Source organism: Halichoerus grypus, chromosome 5 (assembly GCF_964656455.1).
Source record: "Halichoerus grypus chromosome 5, mHalGry1.hap1.1, whole genome shotgun sequence".
NCBI lineage: Eukaryota > Metazoa > Chordata > Mammalia > Carnivora > Phocidae > Halichoerus > Halichoerus grypus.
Genome location: NC_135716.1, coordinates 179,958,683 through 179,976,687, shown reverse-complemented (window position 1 = coordinate 179,976,687; position 18,005 = coordinate 179,958,683). Strand labels below are relative to the sequence as shown.

Sequence of the window (18,005 nt, the reverse complement as noted above, 5' to 3'; positions counted from 1 at the left end):
ATCTGTGTTGGAAAGAGGGAGAGGAAAAAGGAGACAGAAAGCAGAAACAGGATTAGAAGTTTGGGCCAGGATTAATTTTTTTCCGTTGTTTCCTTGTGTTACAGTTTTGCATAGAAAAAGGGAAAAAAAGCAACTGTCTATGTGCTTTTTGCCTGTAGGTGGGGCTGCAGGCACTGTGAGAGAGAGGGAAGGAATCTGAGGGTGTGCCAGTAGGGGAGGGGTGGCAGAGGTAAAGAAGCATGCTCTGGCCCTGCCCGATCTATTCCTGGGCAGAATCGTGAAGAATGCCGTTTCTCTGAAGTCAACATTAACCCCACATGGTATTCTCTCCAGCTGGACGTTGATAGCAGATATTCAGGTGGCATTCACCATATTTTCTTGGCAACTATGAGAAATAGATCTTAAATTTCCCTAGAATACTTAGCAAAATACACAGAACAATGATGTTTGGTTGAAATGCTGGTTGCCTGCATTAGAGTAACCTTCAAAAGTCCTTTGATTCATACCCAGCTACGGGTCAGATGCTGTAGATTAATTTGGCTTTTGTTAGAACCAGCTTCTTTCACGGGAGAGGTTTAGAGTTAATTAATCAAAAAAGTTGGCTAAAGTCAGGTATAATAAAAAAGATACATACTTTAAACAATTTAAGCTATATAAACGTACATTAATTTGTCAAGCTCTTACCGTAGGGCCAAAGCCTTTCCTTAAATTGTAGGCTCATTTATTGAACTTCTGATTGTTATTCTTGCAAAACCATGCCCATAATTCATCATCTGGTTTTTAGTTTGGTGGAACAAGAACTAGAAACCTATGAAGAATCTAAATGCAAAATCCTTTAAACTTTTTATCATTTATCATTAAAATTTATTATTCCCCCCCCTTTTTTTTTACACTGATCATACCCAACCTTAACAGGTGTTTTTTAACTCAGCATTATCACATCTTTTAAAAAGATTCAACTTGGGGTGCCTGGGTGGCTCAGAATCGGTTGGGCATCTGACTCTTGATTTTGGATCAGGTCGTGAGATCAAGCCCTGTGTCTGACTCTGTGCTGACCATGGAGCCTGCTTGGGATTCTCTCTCTCTGCCCCTCCCCCTGCTCACTCGCTCTCACTCTCTCTCCAAATAAATAAATAAATAAATAAATAAAGTTAAACTTAGTTTTGTTTCGCACTAAACAAAAATTCCTTTTGCCCTCATGTTTCATGGATTTGCCTAATATTTTATTAAATTAGATGATTATAATAAGTACAACTGTATAAACAGGTTCAGGACCAAATACTATTGATACTTGATAAGCACAATACTCAGCTCTTAGAAGCAAACTGTCTGGCGTATGAGATACCACTAGTTTAGGATGCTCAGTGCAAAATGGACATCCTTTTTTATATTAGGAAATACAGAGAGCATAAGTTAATTTGGCAAGTTGCTAAGTAGAATTTAGTTAAGAGAGCTTTTGTTCTGTTTGCCTAAGGTTTAATGTTTAAAGTTGAACTTAAAGAACTGCAGTTTGGGTGTGTGATGTACATTTATCTGTGAGAGCTATTCCGGCGTGCTGATTGGGTGTGTAGCCCACAAGGGCCACTGCTGCTTTTCTTCCCAGTCCTGCTTATGTGTTACCTAATTGACTTGGTTTTCCCTTCACTCCACAGCAGCTTCCTACCATTTCCAGTACCGAGTCACCTGTAGACAGGTGTTAATAGAGGTGGTGTTCACCATCCCTTCTGTGCCCAGCATTTTCCTTAATTAAATGTCACAGGAGAGGGACCCATGTCATTGTAAGCTGTCTATCAAATTGTGCCCCATGGAGTTCTCTGTTAATTGTCCACTTGGATTCACTTTGCTTAACAGCAAATTTGTCCTTTTTATATACTTTTTTCTCTTTTGCTTTTCTCTCTTTTTTCCTTTACTTTTTTGTTCCGCAACTGCACTAACAAAAGCCTTTTCTGTGTTTTTGCAGGCTCTTTCTTGATAAGGATATTCCTAGGTATTTTCTGTTTGCTTTTTTGCACATAAAGATTCTAGTGTATCAGAATGCTTTATGTCTTATGTTGCTTAGACTACTGTTTTAATTTAGTAGTTTTTCCCCATGCAGACCTAGGATAGAGCAGCACCTTATCCTATACCCTTGTGCCCTGGCTTTTCCTGATGCGTGTACAATTTCACATACAGCTTCTTAAGTGATTGGTAGAGCGCTTCTTTTCTCATCCCATTTACTAAACTCTTGTCCATTTTATTCTTATGCACCTTCAGCTTTTCTTCTGCTAGATTACAAATTAGAGTGTTACTCCCCCTCCTTTCATATGAAATCTCAGCCTGGGTCTTCTCTGCTCCTTGTCTGTCCTCTCTTTCAGAAGCTTGAAGGTTTGCTGCTCTGTAGCTTTGCATAATTATTCACTGTTTTCTTGGTTTTATCCTGTGAGGTAGTAGAGACCAGTTCGGCTATTTGGGAAATAGACCAGTCTGTGAGAAATAGGTTGTTTATTTTTAAACATTTCTCTTTCTGCTGTCAGAGCTGCTTGTCTCATCTATTTTCTTCTTTTAGGGTAGAAAAAAAATCCTGGTTCAGTAGTGAAGGAAGTCTTTCCCATCTCTCTTCATCTGATTTAGGGAAGTTATTTGTTATAGGAAATCTAGAAAAGACAGCAATAGCAAGGTTACTATTGGGAAGGAGCAAGGAGGTGTAGAAGGAAGCAGTGTGCAGAAAGTCTTTCTCGCTGAACTGGGTGTGAGCCAGTGGTGATGGAACGTGCACTGTGCAGAGTAGACACTTGTCATGGGACCAGAGTGGGGGTGGAGGGCACTGCGGGCAGAGCTGGGAGCTGGGCTGTAACTCAGTGCGGTGCTTCGGACGATGCTGTAGAACTGGCAGAACGGATGTCAGGTCAGGTCTGTGGGGCTTTACCAGTAGGAGAAAAGGAAGATATTAGAACAACTTAAAAAACTGTTTCTGGGTGCTTATTAAGTCAAGCTTTAGTTGTTACTGAAGCGGAAGATTGCTTTTCATGTGGATTTTTTTTGAAAAGTAACAAATAGTAGTTAGCCAGCTTTGGTATTAAAATCATTCTTTTACTTAAACATCAGCTAAGAATAGCCTCCTGTTCTTTTATTTAAAATTAGACTCTCTGTACTTAAATTATTCTGCCTGTTTTCTCTGTCAGGCCTCCCAGGTGTTTGTGACATTTCGAAGGCACAGCGGAACTGGACTGGGATGTGAAGATAGGATTGCAGGCTCCTGAGGATTTGCTTCCTGCCCTATTTGTTGACTGCGGAGGCGCTTACTTAGGCTTTCTTCCTTTAGTTTCTGTCCACAGGCAATCTTAATCTCTTTGATTGATCTGTTTTTATGTTTATAGACAGAGAAGCAGGCTTGTCCAGAAAAAAAAAAAAGCATAGCTAAGTGCTCCTGGATGGTGGGTGGGGCGAGAGACTGGGGGCCTATCTTTTCCTTCTAGGGGATAAAGGCTCCACCGTGTCATTAAATGATCTCAGTATATTCCAAGTGTTTGTTGGTGTAGGATTCGGTAGTGTTACTGACAGAGAACCTGGACTAAGGTGACTTCACTTCTTCTGGATGACTCCCTCTTGCCTTTCTGACCTCAGGACCTTCTACCGTTTCGAGGCCGTGTGGGACAGCTCCCTCCATAACTCTCTTCTTCTGAACCGAGTGACGCCCTATGGGGAAAAGATCTATATGACCTTGTCAGCGTACCTAGAGGTGAGGAGACTTTGAACCTAAATGACCGTGAATGGCTAGGCCTGAACAGTGGGCAGATTACCACAAGAAATGAGGAGGAAAGATTCGACTGAATTTTTTGTCACTGTTTGCTACTGTTCTGATTGTATTCGCTTCTGTTCCTCATCTCTACGTAATCACAAAAATCCTACGACCGGGCGCCTGGCCGGCTCGGTCAGAAGAGCGTGCGACTCTTGATCTTGGGGTCGTGAGTTCAAGCCCCATAGTGGGTGTAGAGATTACTAAAAAAAAATAATAAATAAACTTAAAGTCATATGGCTTCTATTATAACTTCAGTTTTAGTAACCTAATCGCCTTCTTCAAAGAAGATACAATTTAAAGAAAACTTCGCCTCTTGTTTTTGCGGCTGTGGGCAGAGCCTGGTAGTGATCAACGGCACAGACCCTGGAACCAGCCTGTCTGAGTTCGAATTCCGGTGCTGCCACTTACTGCCAGCATGTCCTTCCACAGGGGCTCTCTCTGCGCCTCAGTTCCCTCATCTCTTAAACAGGAGTAGTAATGATGACATTTACCTCAGAAAGGTATAGAGAGGTCAGATACAAAAGCATTCGAACAGTGCTTGGCACATAATAAATAATAACTATTAGCCATTATTTCAGAAGAAAGTTTTTTAAAAATTGGGGAAAATAAAGCAGCTGCAAGGACTACGACCTAGTCTTTCACACATTATCTGCTGAGCTGCTGTTGAAGTAGTTGGTAGAGCTGAAATAAATCTTCCAGCCTCCACCTCTGGGTAAATCTTCCAGCCCCCACCAGCTTTCCGACTAAGCTAGTGCACAGAGTCCTGCCACAGACACTCTGTCTGCATTTAAATGGAGCCCACTCATTTGTGCTTTCAGTTGGATCATTGCATCCAGCCGGCGGTCATCACCAAGGACGTGTGCATGGTCTTCTACTCCCGGGATGCCAAGATCTCGCCTCCACGCTCTCTGCGTAGCCTCTTTGGCAGCGGCTACTCAAAGTCACCAGACTCGTAAGTTTCTGAGACAAATGTAGCTTCCAGCTCGTTTGCCCCCTACAGAAGCAGCTGAGCCCTCCGTGTCCCTCGCCTGCTGTTTCAGGGTTGGCTTACAACCTGATACCAAGAGTGCAGTAACTTTAGAGTGTTGGCATTTACTGCAATACTGATGGACACATGAGTGTGTGAAGGAAGGAAGGAGTATTACATTGTGAGCACTCGCAGAACGATTTTGCAGGGACTAAATGTTCTTTCAGATGTCATTAATTCTAACTGATTACCACTGGGATTTTCTTCTTTTAAAGATTTATTCCTATTTAAGGTATATCAGAATACATCAAGACTAATACAGGGATTACCGTGCCTCACTATCCAGCCTAACTAATAAGTGTTACTAATACGTGGAAGGTTCAGTACCCTTCCTAATCACATGCCCCCAAATTTGATGCTCATCGTTTCATTCTAGTCAGACTTTCCCCCTCATCTCTTCTCTTGTGGTAAGGCAGATTTTTATTTTTTCTACTTGTATTATAAACTTTTGAGTTTATCGTTCAATTTTAGTCCTCCTGTTGAAGTAATTCAAAAGATTGGGATGAAAACAAACTCCTTCTAGGAAAAATATACTTCTTAAGTTCAGAATAAGAAAAGAAATAAGAAATGTCTGTAATTATATTTGAGGGTGGGCTGCAGTCCCTACATAGGAGACAGTGTTTTAAGTAGAAGGAATTGAGATTTTCCTGTTTTTGTGCTGTAAGAAGCTAAACAGTTGTTTGTTTTAATTCAAATAGCAATCGAGTCACTGGAATTTATGAACTCAGTTTATGCAAAATGGCAGACACGGGTAGTCCAGGTAAGCCCGTATGGATTGGGGAGGTGATAGTTATCTTTGCCTGTGTTTGGAGTATATTATGTCAAAAATCTATCCTACCCATGTAGGATAGATAGAAAATTTTTTAGAAACCAGGTATATTTATTTTATAAGCCAGTTTTTTGGTGGTGATGAGAGTTACCTTTTTCTGAGTTACAACACTATTTGGTTTGTGACCTGCAAAAACAGTTATAAAAACTGTATTGAACAAAATGTCACAAGGTTGCAATATATTATAACAAAATTTGGGTCTATTAGAATGAATTTGGCTTGGCAAACTTCATAACCGTTTCCCTTTCCACATTAGCACCAAAGATATCTTGGCAAAATGTAACTTAATAGGTGCTGTCAAGCTAGAATTAGAAGTTCCTGTGCTCTAGGGAGACAAATTATTAAACTGAATCTGTGCTGTGTCCTTTTTGATGTCTCTCTGGCCTGCTGCTGTTCCTCTAGCTTGGTGGCCTTAAGCAGCCCTTTGCAGTTCTATGTTTATAAGCTGGAACGTGGACAAAAGTCAGGGTTTTTAAAAAACATTTGATTAAGGTGAGTTTGATCATTCATTTTAGAGAACATACACAGAAGAAGGTCAGGTCCCACAGGTAAGATTTAGATTAAAATAAGAATTTTGAGTATGAATCCAAGTCTCAATAGCAGCTAATTATAGTGTCCGGATACATCCTTGAGAAATTTTCTTACTTAACATTAATTTGTGTCTTTGATATGTAAAAACAGTATAACATTTTTAAAAATTAATGGAAAATGATGGGGCTGAAGCTGTTTGTCATCTGCAGTCCCAATTAAGCTCCTGAATGTGGGGTGTGGTTGGGGGTGGAGAGGTGGTCCTTTCTTACTTTTTTCATATGGGTGTATTTTTATATATTTGGAACCATAGGGTACAGACTAGTCAGTCTTTCTATATTTTCACTTAACACAATAATTTGGGCATTTTCTAAAGTTGCATTGTAGTCTTCATAGTTATCAAAGAATGTAAAACTCTGTTTTAAAAGAAGTTCAGAGAATTGCTTTGAGGGAAAAGGGATTAATTTTTATTAATAATCAAAATCCCTTGTATCTTGACTGTGTTGGTTTGCCATGTATATGAATTATTAGTTTGTTTTGAGCTAAAAATGCAACCAGATTTTTCTCTGAAAAAAAATTACTTCCTCTTGTCTCAGGCATGCAGAGGAGGAGAAGAAAAATCTTGGATACGTCTGTGGCCTATGTGCGGGGAGAAGAGAACTTAGCAGGCTGGCGGCCCCGCGGGGACAGTCTCATCCTGGAGCACCAGTGGGAGTTAGAGAAGCTGGAGCTCCTTCACGAGGTACCCAAGGGCAGGAGACGCTCAGATGAAACTCTGGAGCACGACTCCCAAAGTATCAGTCACACTCACCTTCTCTGTGTGATCTTGGCTTTTCAGCTTTCAGTTATGATGGAGGCATATTTTGCTTATTAAGATAACGAGCTTTGGGTGCCTGGGTGGCTCAGTCGGTTAAGTGTCCGGCTCTTATTTTCGGCTCAGGTCATGATCCTGGGGTCATGAGATCAAGCCCCATGTCAGGCTCCTTGCTTAGCGGGGAGTCTGCTAAAGATTCTCTGTCCCTTTCAGTCTCCCTCTGCCCCTCCCTACCTTGTTCACATGTGCACACACTCGCTTTCTCAAACAAATAAATCTTTAAAAAAAGAATCTTAACAAGCTTTATGTTTGCTGAGGCATTTGTGTTGATCTTCTTAGGTGGAAAAAACTCGCCACTTCCTGCTGCTGCGTGAGAGACTTGGTGACAGCATCCCCAAATCCCTGAGTGACTCGTTGTCCCCTAGCCTCAGCAGTGGGACCCTCAGCACCTCCACCAGCATCTCCTCTCAGATCTCTACCACCACCTTTGAAAGCGCCATCACCCCCAGCGAGAGCAGCGGCTACGACTCAACAGACATTGAAAGCCTGGTGGATCGAGAGAAGGAGCTGGCTACCAAGGTGTGAATCCCTTCCTCGTTGCCGAGCATTTTCCCACCGTGAGACTCCTGTGAGCTAGTTGGATTTTTCGTTTTCGTCTTTCTTTGAGGGCCTCTGTTTCAAGGCCTGTACTAGCTGTGAAGGTAGAAATAAATAAGACTCCATTTCTATCCTTACTGAACTCACAGGTGACTCGGTGACAAGCATATAATAGAGGTGTGTGTCTGGAGTCTGGGGGAGCCCGAGGAGAGGCCTCCACGGGCCGGTGCTGCTGACCTGAGCTTGGAAGGCTGCACCAGAGGGAGCCTCATAGGCTACACCTTCAGTGCTAGGGAATCACATGGGGAACGTGGGGAGGGGCAGGACCAGATCTTGCAGGATCTAGGGACTGGACTAGAGTGTAGAATGTCCTGGGGGTGACATGGAAATATTTTAAACAGGTGTTTGTGTTTTAGGAAGATTGCTGTGGCAGCAAGAAAGAGGGTGGGTTTAGGGTGACAGAGCCTAGAGGCACAAAGAGCTCTTTATTGCGGTGCTCCAGATCAGAGATGGTGTGGGTCTCAGCTGAGGCGGGAGGCCGCAGGGAGAAGAGGAAGAGTCGTCACGGAAGAGACTTTGGGGAGGTAGAGTTGGCACTCCTTGTTGCCCAGATGGGGTGGGAGAGGGTAGAGGGGTTGCTGAGGATGACACTCAGGCATATGGTGTCTGGACAACTGGCCCACAATGGAATATAGAGGTGAGAGGGCTTCTGTGTCATGTTGTTTCAATAACCAAACGGTCTTCTAGTCAGTTTAGAAAAATATGTCCATCCAGAAGTGTCCATGACTTCTAGTACCAGGACAAATCGGAAGGGGCACTGTTGTGTTCTTAAGCACTTCTCCACTGTGGTGTTGGCAGCTGTTTGCTTTTGTCGTCTTGAGAATGGCCCTTTTATCCACTTAATTTGTCTTCGTTAGGCATACTCCAGGCTTCCCTTGCTAAATTCTTACTTAATCCTAGAGCTGTTGGGGCAGCACCTGAGCTCCACTGTGGGTGTTAGCCTGTTGTTTTCTCTTCCTGCCTTGCATCCAGGGCTTCATTTAACCATTGAAACTCACACTTTCCTCTCTCTTCCCTAGTGCCTGCAACTTCTCACTCACACCTTCAACCGGGAGTTCAGCCAGGTGCACGGCAGCATCAGCGACTGTAAGGTGAGCAGCTCAGATTTCCCGTCCCAGGCTCCCTGCTTTGAGGTGGTTTCAGATGGGTGTAGCTTTGGGTCTGAGGATGTAGGGCATATCTGCTCTTGTATTTATTTAATTTCTCAGAGGCAGAACACTGACTTCTGCAGATAAAGGCATCCCCCTGTGTCTCTTAGAGTGTTATCAGATGGGAAACATTTTGGCTTTTCCCCGAATCCCTCGGAGGAGATTCTGTAGGGGCTGGTATGTCACTGTGTGACAGGACACCAGAAGTCCTGAGGTTCGTGGTGGCATTAAATGTTGTCGCCTTCAACAAAGAGTGAGGTGAGCACTTTAAAGAACCTCTGCAGTGCTCATGCAGTTCTAGTCATTGTGACATTTTTTGCTGATCCTCAGACTCCAGCTGCCTAGGTGGCCTTGGCAGCCTTGCTATCCCTTTCCCCGGGATAGTCTTCCTCCACAAGTGCCCATGATTGGCGCCCTTTTCTTGTCCATTTTTCGGCTCAAAAATGAACTCCTTAGCCCCCTCTGTAAAGGCAGCAGCTCTCTGAAGCTGTCTGACCTCTCTCCCTGCTTTAGTTTTTGCTGTAGCCCTTCCCACTACCTGATGCTTTGTGTTATTGACATGTAGTTGACACACGGTGTTAAATTAGCTCCAGGCATACAACACAGTGATTGATCAGTTCTGTACATCACCCAGGGCTCACCACACGATAAGTATTGTCCTCATCTGTCACTACACAACGTTATTACAGTATTATTGACCGTATTCCCGATGCTGTACTTTTCATCTCCGTGACTTATTTATTTTATAACTCGAAGTCTGTACCTCTTCATCCCCTTCATCTGTTTCCCCCATCCCCCCACTGGTCTCCCCTCAGTTTGTTTTCTGTATTTAAAAGTCTGGTTTTTTGCTTGGTTTTGTTTCTGTTTTTTAGGTTCCACATGTGTAAGTAAAATCATACGGTATTTGTCTTTCTCGGTCATATTTCACTTAGCGTAATACCCCCTGGGTCCATCCATCTTGTCGCAAATGGCAAGGTCTCATTCCTTTTTATGGCTGAATGATATTCCATTGTGTATATAGACCATCTTCTTTATTCATTCATCTTATCAATGGACACTTGAGTTGCTTTCATATCTTAGCTATTGTAGATAATGCTGCAGTGAACATAGGTGTGCATATGTCTTTTTGAGTTAGTATTTTCATTTTCTTTGGGTAAATACCCAGTAGTAGAATTACTGGATCATAGGACTACCTGACACTTTGCAAAGTGTTTGTTGATTTGTTTGTCGTCTGCCTTCTCCACTTAGAACGTAAGCTCCAGGAGGGCAGGGCTTCTGCCATATTCTTAGAATAGTGCCTGTTGTTCTAAATACTGGGCTCATAGAGATAGCCTCATTTAATTAATGCAGGACAGTCACAAAATAAAAAGCCAGCCTTGCCTCTTTTGTAAATGATTCCTAATGTGACATTCAGGTCATAAAGTATTTATAAGTCGTTTTCTTGAATAACCTACAGCAGCAGATACACGAATGTGAGGTCACTGGGTGTCAAAGCTCCTCGTTGCAGAGGTATTTTGGGTTTTCAGAGGCATCTCACTTGCTGTCTCCTGTTTGCCTCCAGTTGTCTGATATCTCTCCTATCGGACGGGATCCCTCTGTGTCCAGTTTCAGCAGTGCGACCCTCACTCCCTCCTCTACCTGCCCTTCTCTGGTAGAGGCTAGGAGCAACTCTCTGGATCAGAAGTAAGTACCCTAGTTTACTTTAAAAAAAATAATAATCATAATTAAAAGAGGTGCCTGGCTGGCTCAGCTGGTGGAAGATGCAACTCTTGATCTCGGGGTCTTGAGTTCAAGCCCCACGTTGGTGGTAATGATTACAATACATACATACAAAAAAAAAGAAGCTGCAAGTACCCAGACTTCACTGAGAGAAGCTAGCCTAAGAACCAAAGAAACGCCAGCCTTCCTCTAGCTCAGTGGTTCTCTGCTGAGGGCAGGACCATCCATCTTGGCAGCACTCAGAAGTATGTGGGAGCCTTTTCTGGGTATCACAGTCCCAGGGAGATGCTCCTGTACCTTCTAACACCATGTCTCACCAACTTCCTGCAAGAAAACCCTTGGTTCCTCTGAATCCCTCTCCTGCTCATTTTGGCCTTCCATTCCCACTCCTGTTTGGTTCCCTGGTCCTACCAGACAGAGCAAGTCCCATCTTGGGGAAAACAGTTTAAAACTAGTTTGGAAAATATATTCGATGGCACAATGAAACATATTGGTAAGAATAATAGAGACAAATGTAGTCTAGATCCCATGAATTCATCACTGTAATTGCTTGTTTGTGACTCACCATCACACTCCCTGGCCCGTCTCCGTTCGTTGTGCTCACCTGTCAGAACCCACCTGGGTATCGTCCAGCTGTCTGTCTTACTGTACCAACACGGCGACAGTTGAGTGTGGCTGAGAAAATAACACAACCAGGTAATTGAATTAATTTGCAATGTCATCAATCATAACATTATTTTATGTGCCACTACGAAAGAAAAAAGCACTGCCAACCAAAATGTGACCTGTGTCATCAATTGTACGATGCATCCCAACTTGAGAAATGGTGAAGTATTAAAAGATGGGCTTTTTAGAGTTGATGGGATACAATTCATCAGGCCAAGCTGCTCTGCGGTAACCCATGGTGCAGAGCGTAGGAGCTCCTGCTCACATCATGGTCCTGACTGCTCTCAGTCGGCGGTCGTTCCGGAAGCCAGCTTCTTTCCACTCGTTTGCTTTCTCTGCCAGCCCCCTGTGGCCGTGGTTCTCAGATGTCAGTGCACACCAGCGTCACCTGGGAGGCTGAACTCCACCCATCGTTTCTGACTCCGTAGGTCTGGGTTGGAGCCCAAGAATTTGAATTTCTAACAAGTTTCCAGGCGAAGTTGATGCTGCTGGTCAGGGATTACACTTTGAGAACCACTGCCCTAGTTGTGGCCTTGAAACGAAATAGAAACATGTAAGGGAATGGAGTTCATCCCCAGACGCTTCTGTTCAGAGGGCTTCAGAGTAGGAAGAGGGACTGTGGGCCTTGGTGACTTTTGTAACTTCTAAAGGATGACCCCAGTTGAAGTTGGAATTAACTTTCTGACACCAGCTTGTCTTAGCTGAGCTCTCTGAAACTGATGTTTGCAAGGCCCATGCTCTTAAGGGGAGGGCTTGTTCCTCCTGGTGAGAGGGTTGTGCACATTATGCATTGACCTTGCTGAAGCTCCTCTTACCCCTAACCTTTCTCTTTTAAAGGACCCCAGAAGCCAATTCCCGGGCCTCTAGTCCCTGCCCAGAATTTGAACAGTTTCAGATTGTTCCAACTGTGGAAACACCTTATTTGGCCCGAGCAGGAAAAAATGAATTTCTCAATCTTGTTCCAGATATGGAAGAAATTAGACCAGGGTGAGTACTGTATTGACCAGGGATGCCAGGTATAAAAGACAAATCACAGTAATTTACTCTCCGCTCTTGTACTTGAGGTGAATATTATAGTCTAATATCAATGGAATCTGGGATAAAGAGCCAGGCTGGGTTCCTGCCGCACTTGTGTCCTATCACGCATCTCCACCAGACCACAGTACGCTGTGGGGGCCGTACTTTGTGTTCTGTTGCTGTGTTACTTCAGCAGAGAAGATTCTCGGCCAAACAGATCTTTTACCTGTTTTGTTCATCCTAGGGACTGGGCCTAGGTGAGACATATTTTCATGTTCCTCAGGCCGTGATCACTTTCTTTTTGTGAGAAACTAACCTCTCTTGTACTGCCCTTTTTAGCTCCGTGGTCTCTAAGAAAGGATACCTGCATTTCAAGGAGCCACTTTACAGCAACTGGGCTAAACATTTTGTCGTGGTCCGTCGCCCTTATGTCTTTATCTATAACAGCGACAAAGACCCAGTGGAGCGTGGCATCATTAACCTGTCCACAGCACAGGTGGAATATAGCGAGGACCAGCAGGCCATGGTGAAGGTCAGTCCTGCTTTCTTGGCTACTAATTGCCGTCTGCCCCCTTTCCTTCTGAGTTCTGAACTCTGTTGTGTAGTGTGGCATCTCTCCTATGTGTCTGGTCTCCCTGAACCTTCAGTATGAGGTTCTGTGTGCCCTGGGAATATGGCAGGGTGGTCCCCGTTGTCAGCAGCCATCGTAACCTCCCGTCTCCCTGTGTCTCTTTCAGACACCGAACATCTTTGCTGTATGCACAAAGCATCGTGGGGTCCTTTTACAGGCTCTCAATGATAAAGACATGAACGACTGGTTATATGCCTTTAACCCACTCCTTGCTGGCACAATACGGTAAGAAGTTGTCCTCGTGTTTCCTTCTTCTCCTAGGCTTCTGGTCAATGTAAATCGAGAAGGAAGTCTTGTTCCCAAAAAGTACGTTGACTATAGAGGAAGGACAGCAGCATAAGTGTGATTGTAAGGTGGTGATGAGGCCTCCGCTTCTCATAAGGTGTCACCTGGTGTCCTGAATGGCTAAGGGAACCTGGTCATATTTGCACCCAGTTAATGTCCTGCTTTGATTTTGTTTTTTAAGATTTTTTTTTATTTTTTTATTTTTTGACTGAGTCAGGGAAAGGTGGTGAAAACCTTCATGGTCTCCCAGTATTCCACCCTGTGATCCAGCCTCTGATCCTGTGAGGGGCTTGTGTCCCAGGGGCCCCCGCAGCTTAGCCTGCTTATTCAGGGAGCCTAGAGACCTGAGACTTGAGTGCTGGAGGGGAAGAAGCTCAAGGAGGGAACTGTAGAGGAGAGAGACCTGTGAGGGGAGAGACATCTGGATCCAGCTTTCTAATCCATCCTCTTCCTCTGTCACCTGTAGGTCAAAACTCTCTCGCAGATGCCCCAGCGAACCGAAGTACTAAGTGACCCTGCTGAGCATCCTCACTCGCCTTCGAGAGATAAAGAAAGTGTTGCCTCTTATTTCTCTCTGTGATTCTTGATGGCCCCTCTCGTGTGTAAGCCTGTGGGGTAACTGCTTTCCCTCCTGTCAACACTCTTGCTAGCTCTCCTGGTCCCCGTCTCCATTGCTCTGTACCCTTCTCTCTTTTCCTGTGCTGAAAATCTTGGTAGCAGCATGTGGCCTAACAAAAGGGAGAAAAACAAACAAAAACAACCCAGAGGGGATCCAGTGAATCTCCAAATTATTTTTTTGTGTCTTTTGGCTTCCTTTTGTATGATAGGTCCCCATTATGACCCCCTGTGATGTCTGTACTGCTGTCTTTGGATATCTTTGTCTGTTTTTTAAGACAACATAATGCTTTTCCTTTTCTTTCTTTGTGATATCACTTCAATTTTGGGTGTGTGTGGGGGGGTGGCTTAGAGACCGGGAGGAAACATCTGGCTTTTTTTAGAACCTAAAAGGAAAAAACTTACCTTTTCCCTTTCCATCTCTTTGCCATTGCTAATCCCTGCATTTTCCATTCAGGGAAAAGGTTGTGGGGAGCTTAGAAATGGCACAGGTGTATTCTCTGAAAGTGGAGCTTATTTAGAACGTAGTTATGCGGTTTTCTTTTAGTGGAAGAGAGAAGGGAGGACTTCTTAGCGGGCCTGGAACAGCGGCTGCTGCTGACCTTGTAAGAAGGGAAGGGCCAAGGATACTGCCCGTGGATTTGAGAGGACCGTGGGGCTTGACAGTGGGTCATGACGGCGGGCTGACAGCAGGAGGAGGATAGCTCCTCACAGCAGCGCTCCTGTGAACTGCTTTTCTCTCAGTTTCTCATTTCTCTTCTTGGCATTAGTGATGGTACAGTTCGGAATTAGTACAATGTCATACACAAACGTCCCACAAGGGGGGAGTGACTCACTTCTGCTAATGAACTTGATGGTCGTTGTTGTCATTATAATTATGGGAATGCTGAGTAGTGACCTTGTGATTGGTGTAGCGCCCTTTGATCAAAGAAATGTAACTCTCAAGTATAGACTTGGAAGTCTCCCTCTGAATCCAGTGGTCATTTCCAATGATCCTTGTGAAACTGAAAATACTTTCAGTAATGCTTCTCCCTCTATAATCATAAATAAGCAGACTAGGCAGGCTTTGCTTTCTGGATCCCGCGATTAAAACCAATCCCCTTCCACCACTAAAAAAGAAAAACCAAAAGGACACCTGGGGGCAGAGAAGAGGCGCACCTGAGCCCTGGCCCCATTGGCTTCTGCTGCCGCCGCCTTCCCTCTCCGTGGTTATCTTCACGGGATGTGGAAAAACTGCCAGAGGAGGAAGGAGGAAGCTCACTGCTGACAGTCTCCTTCTCTGGCAGAACAGGGTCATCCGCATCCAGATGCCATCATGGAAGAAGATACTCTTTTTCTTTCAGCTGCCAGTAAGTTTTATAGGAATGGCCTGGGGAAAAGAAGGCCTGCAGGTTAATTCAGCTGCTTTGCCATCTGACCTGGGGTGTTTTGTACCATCCTTTACCTCCCTCACGCACATCTCTGTTTGACCATCCCTCAGGCATTCAGGAAAGTATCTGCCCTCTCCCACCTCGCAGAGACTGAGGGTCTCCAGCCTTGAAGTTGCTGCCTCTCAGGTGGTGGGGACCGGCTGATTTTCTGCTTCAGGCAGCATGAGGCAGGGGCTGGTGCACACTGCGGAATAGAGCTGGGCAGGCGCATGTCAGCGGACCCTTGCTTCTGACTTCCTGGTTGGGCTCATCGCTAAGAACAGGTCTCCTGGCCTCAGTAGAGTTGCCCTGCAAAGAGGAGGAAACATGAATCGTGGAGAGCTTAAAAGACAGGCTAGAAATCCCAGGCTGTGACCTTAGCTGGAAAGTGATCAATAAAAACTCTACAGTAGGTTTTTTTAACTTCCTTCCTCTCCTTAAAACATAGGTCATTAACTGTGATGTTATTTGTTTTCTAAGCAGTGCTTGAGATTTTTAATGTAGTTAGAGGTTCCTTAGTTGTCTAATGGACACAATATGCCCTTCTGGTGTAGACTCAAATCCAGGATCTGTTGGTGCTTAGAGACCGCTCCTGGACTGGAATGAAATCTGATTTCAGGGGAAATGAAGATGAAATTCGAAGGTTACGTTGTAGAATGAAGTCACGGGTGCCGCTGCTGTTTGTCACGAAGTCTGACAGAGGGACCCATGTCCGTGACAGAGGGAGGTGGGGAGGGCTGAGGGGGAGTCACATCATGTGATACACTGAAATGGCATTTGATTTTTCTTCTAACTCAGAACTGGCTTGGAAAGTCTTTGCTTTGGAGGTGTCAGAGATTAGGACAGGTAGAACTGGACTGTTGGTAACACCCGGGGGGAGAGGGCCCCCTGAGGAAGCAGGACATCCGCGTCCGTCAGGGGTCTCTGGCAGGTGTGCTTTCCACCGAAAGTCTGAGGACAGCCCTTATTGGTTTCCCCCTTTTCCTCTAGCGGCCCATGTCCAGATTATAGTTGGAACAGTTTCAGGATTAATGTTCCCTTTCTGGACAGATCCATCCCCACTTTCGAAGCTGAGAGAGCTTTTATGGCAGGAACTATTTATGAGGATTTAGCTGAAGCCATGGTGGCAGAAAAATTGATATTTAATATTAATATAATATTAATATTGGTATTTAAGGAACCTACCTTTTGAGGGTTTTTTGTTTTTTTTTTCCTAAAGCACTCCTTTAAACAAGCAAAAAACAAAAAGAAAGAAAAAGCTCTTACACAAATTAAGAAGAAATGAGCGCTAGTTAAAAGTAATCATGTCCTCCCCTCCTTCCCCACCCTCCTTTCTCCTGCCAAAGCAAAACAGGACCTCACAGCCCACACCAAACCAGTGCCCACAGCCTCCTCACCTCTGCGCCTGCCTGGGAGTCAGCCAGCTCTCGGGCCAGGCTGTGCAGGGCCGACCAGCCGTGCACACAGCCAGGGGTGCGGGGAGGGGCTGCTGCTGGCAGCCGGGTGGGCACCCCAATCCTAGCACATCGTTAAAACACTCGCGCCATCACTGTGAGGGGAAGGAAAATGATTTTTCCTGGCTAAGAAACCACTCTTGTTTTACATTTTTATTTCCCCGTTCAGCTACCATTGAACTTCTATAGCTACTCATATTTTCAGTGGGTTTTTTCAGCTCTTTTAAGATGAAGGAATAAGTTAAATCATTGGGAAAGATCTTCAGGGATCTAAAAATAAAATGACTTCTCCTGGCACATTTCAAAGCAAAGACTGTATTTGCCTGCTGCTTGTTGTGGTTTACAGGGATATTTAATTTTGTAAGGTATTTGTATATTTATACACTGTAATTAATTGCACATTGGACTGGGAAAGAACGGATGATCTAGGGCGTAGCAGCTCCGGTACGCTGCCATTTCCTCGTGCTGCGTCCACTCGGGTCCTCCAGGACGGGGTCAGGGCTTGTCTGTCTCTCTGACTTGGGTCCTTCGTTTTTGCTTTGGGTTCCCTTTCTAAAATGTGATTGTTAACCTGCTCCTTAAAAAGAAGACACTAATTCTGCTGCAGCTTTCAGAAGGTTTGCTGAATGTATTTGCAAGAGGACTCTGACTCGTGTGCACTGCGCTGTCCACCATGGCCAGTAACGACTCACCCCAGTGTGCGGCCAAACCATGACTGTGTAGCAGGGATGTACTGATGGTGCTTCCTTAGGAAATGGCAATGTCAGCTGAGAGATTATCTGCGGTTGTTCAAAAGGCCATTTGTGAAATTTGGATTTGAGCCCCCATGAATCTTAAGAAAGCCTCTGATCATTTAAAGGAAAGAATGAGAGTTGATGCAAATTTCATGTTAAAAGCTGTGCTCAGGAAGTCCGAGCTGAGGTTGGTCTCTTGCCAAACCCTGGCTGTTGCGTGTTGTCTTCATGTCTTGAAGTTCCCTTTTTCCAGGCTGCACATTCTGGCATCGGTTCGCCTGAGGACTCCATCGGCCTTCTCGCGTGCAAGGCGCCACCCGTCGGGATTTCGGGTCTCTTCTCACCATCCGCGTGTGCTGCCACGGAACCCGTGGAGCACGTGTGGCCTTTCTGAACCAAGACTTTGCAAACTGATCTCTCCCCAGTAAGGAGTTGAGCTCATTAGCAACAATGTACATTATTAATTTCAGATTTTCATTTTCATGTTTTATTATGTAAATATTATCTGATGTTGGAGCTTGAGTATACAGAATGTAAATATAGTTCTTGTATTTGTACTAATTCTGGTTCTTTTGCTGTATAGCCTTAGATGTGCAATGCGGACATTATCTAACTGTGTATGGTAACCTTGCATCACGGAGCTCTTAGTGAACGAGGTAAACATAATAAAGGTACAACCAGTGCATCAGAAGGC

General features: G+C 44.5%; 1 protein-coding gene across 8 annotated transcripts in view; it reads left to right on the top strand.

The window, feature by feature from the left end:
• Positions 1–18,002, top strand: part of KIF1B (kinesin family member 1B) — a 137,807-nt gene extending 119,805 nt beyond the window's left edge. For all 8 annotated transcript variants that reach the window (XM_036123477.2, XM_036123474.2, XM_036123471.2 and 5 more), the window contains 11 exons: positions 3,604–3,718; positions 4,597–4,730; positions 5,504–5,565; positions 6,759–6,904; positions 7,316–7,555; positions 8,653–8,724; positions 10,343–10,464; positions 12,004–12,153; positions 12,523–12,715; positions 12,921–13,039; positions 13,566–18,002. In XM_036123477.2, coding sequence (XP_035979370.1) covers positions 3,604–3,718; positions 4,597–4,730; positions 5,504–5,565; positions 6,759–6,904; positions 7,316–7,555; positions 8,653–8,724; positions 10,343–10,464; positions 12,004–12,153; positions 12,523–12,715; positions 12,921–13,039; positions 13,566–13,608 — 1,396 coding nt within the window. In that variant the 3' untranslated portion in view covers positions 13,609–18,002. The remainder of the gene's footprint in view (positions 1–3,603; positions 3,719–4,596; positions 4,731–5,503; positions 5,566–6,758; positions 6,905–7,315; positions 7,556–8,652; positions 8,725–10,342; positions 10,465–12,003; positions 12,154–12,522; positions 12,716–12,920; positions 13,040–13,565) is intronic.
• The last annotated feature ends 3 nt before the right edge of the window (positions 18,003–18,005 follow it).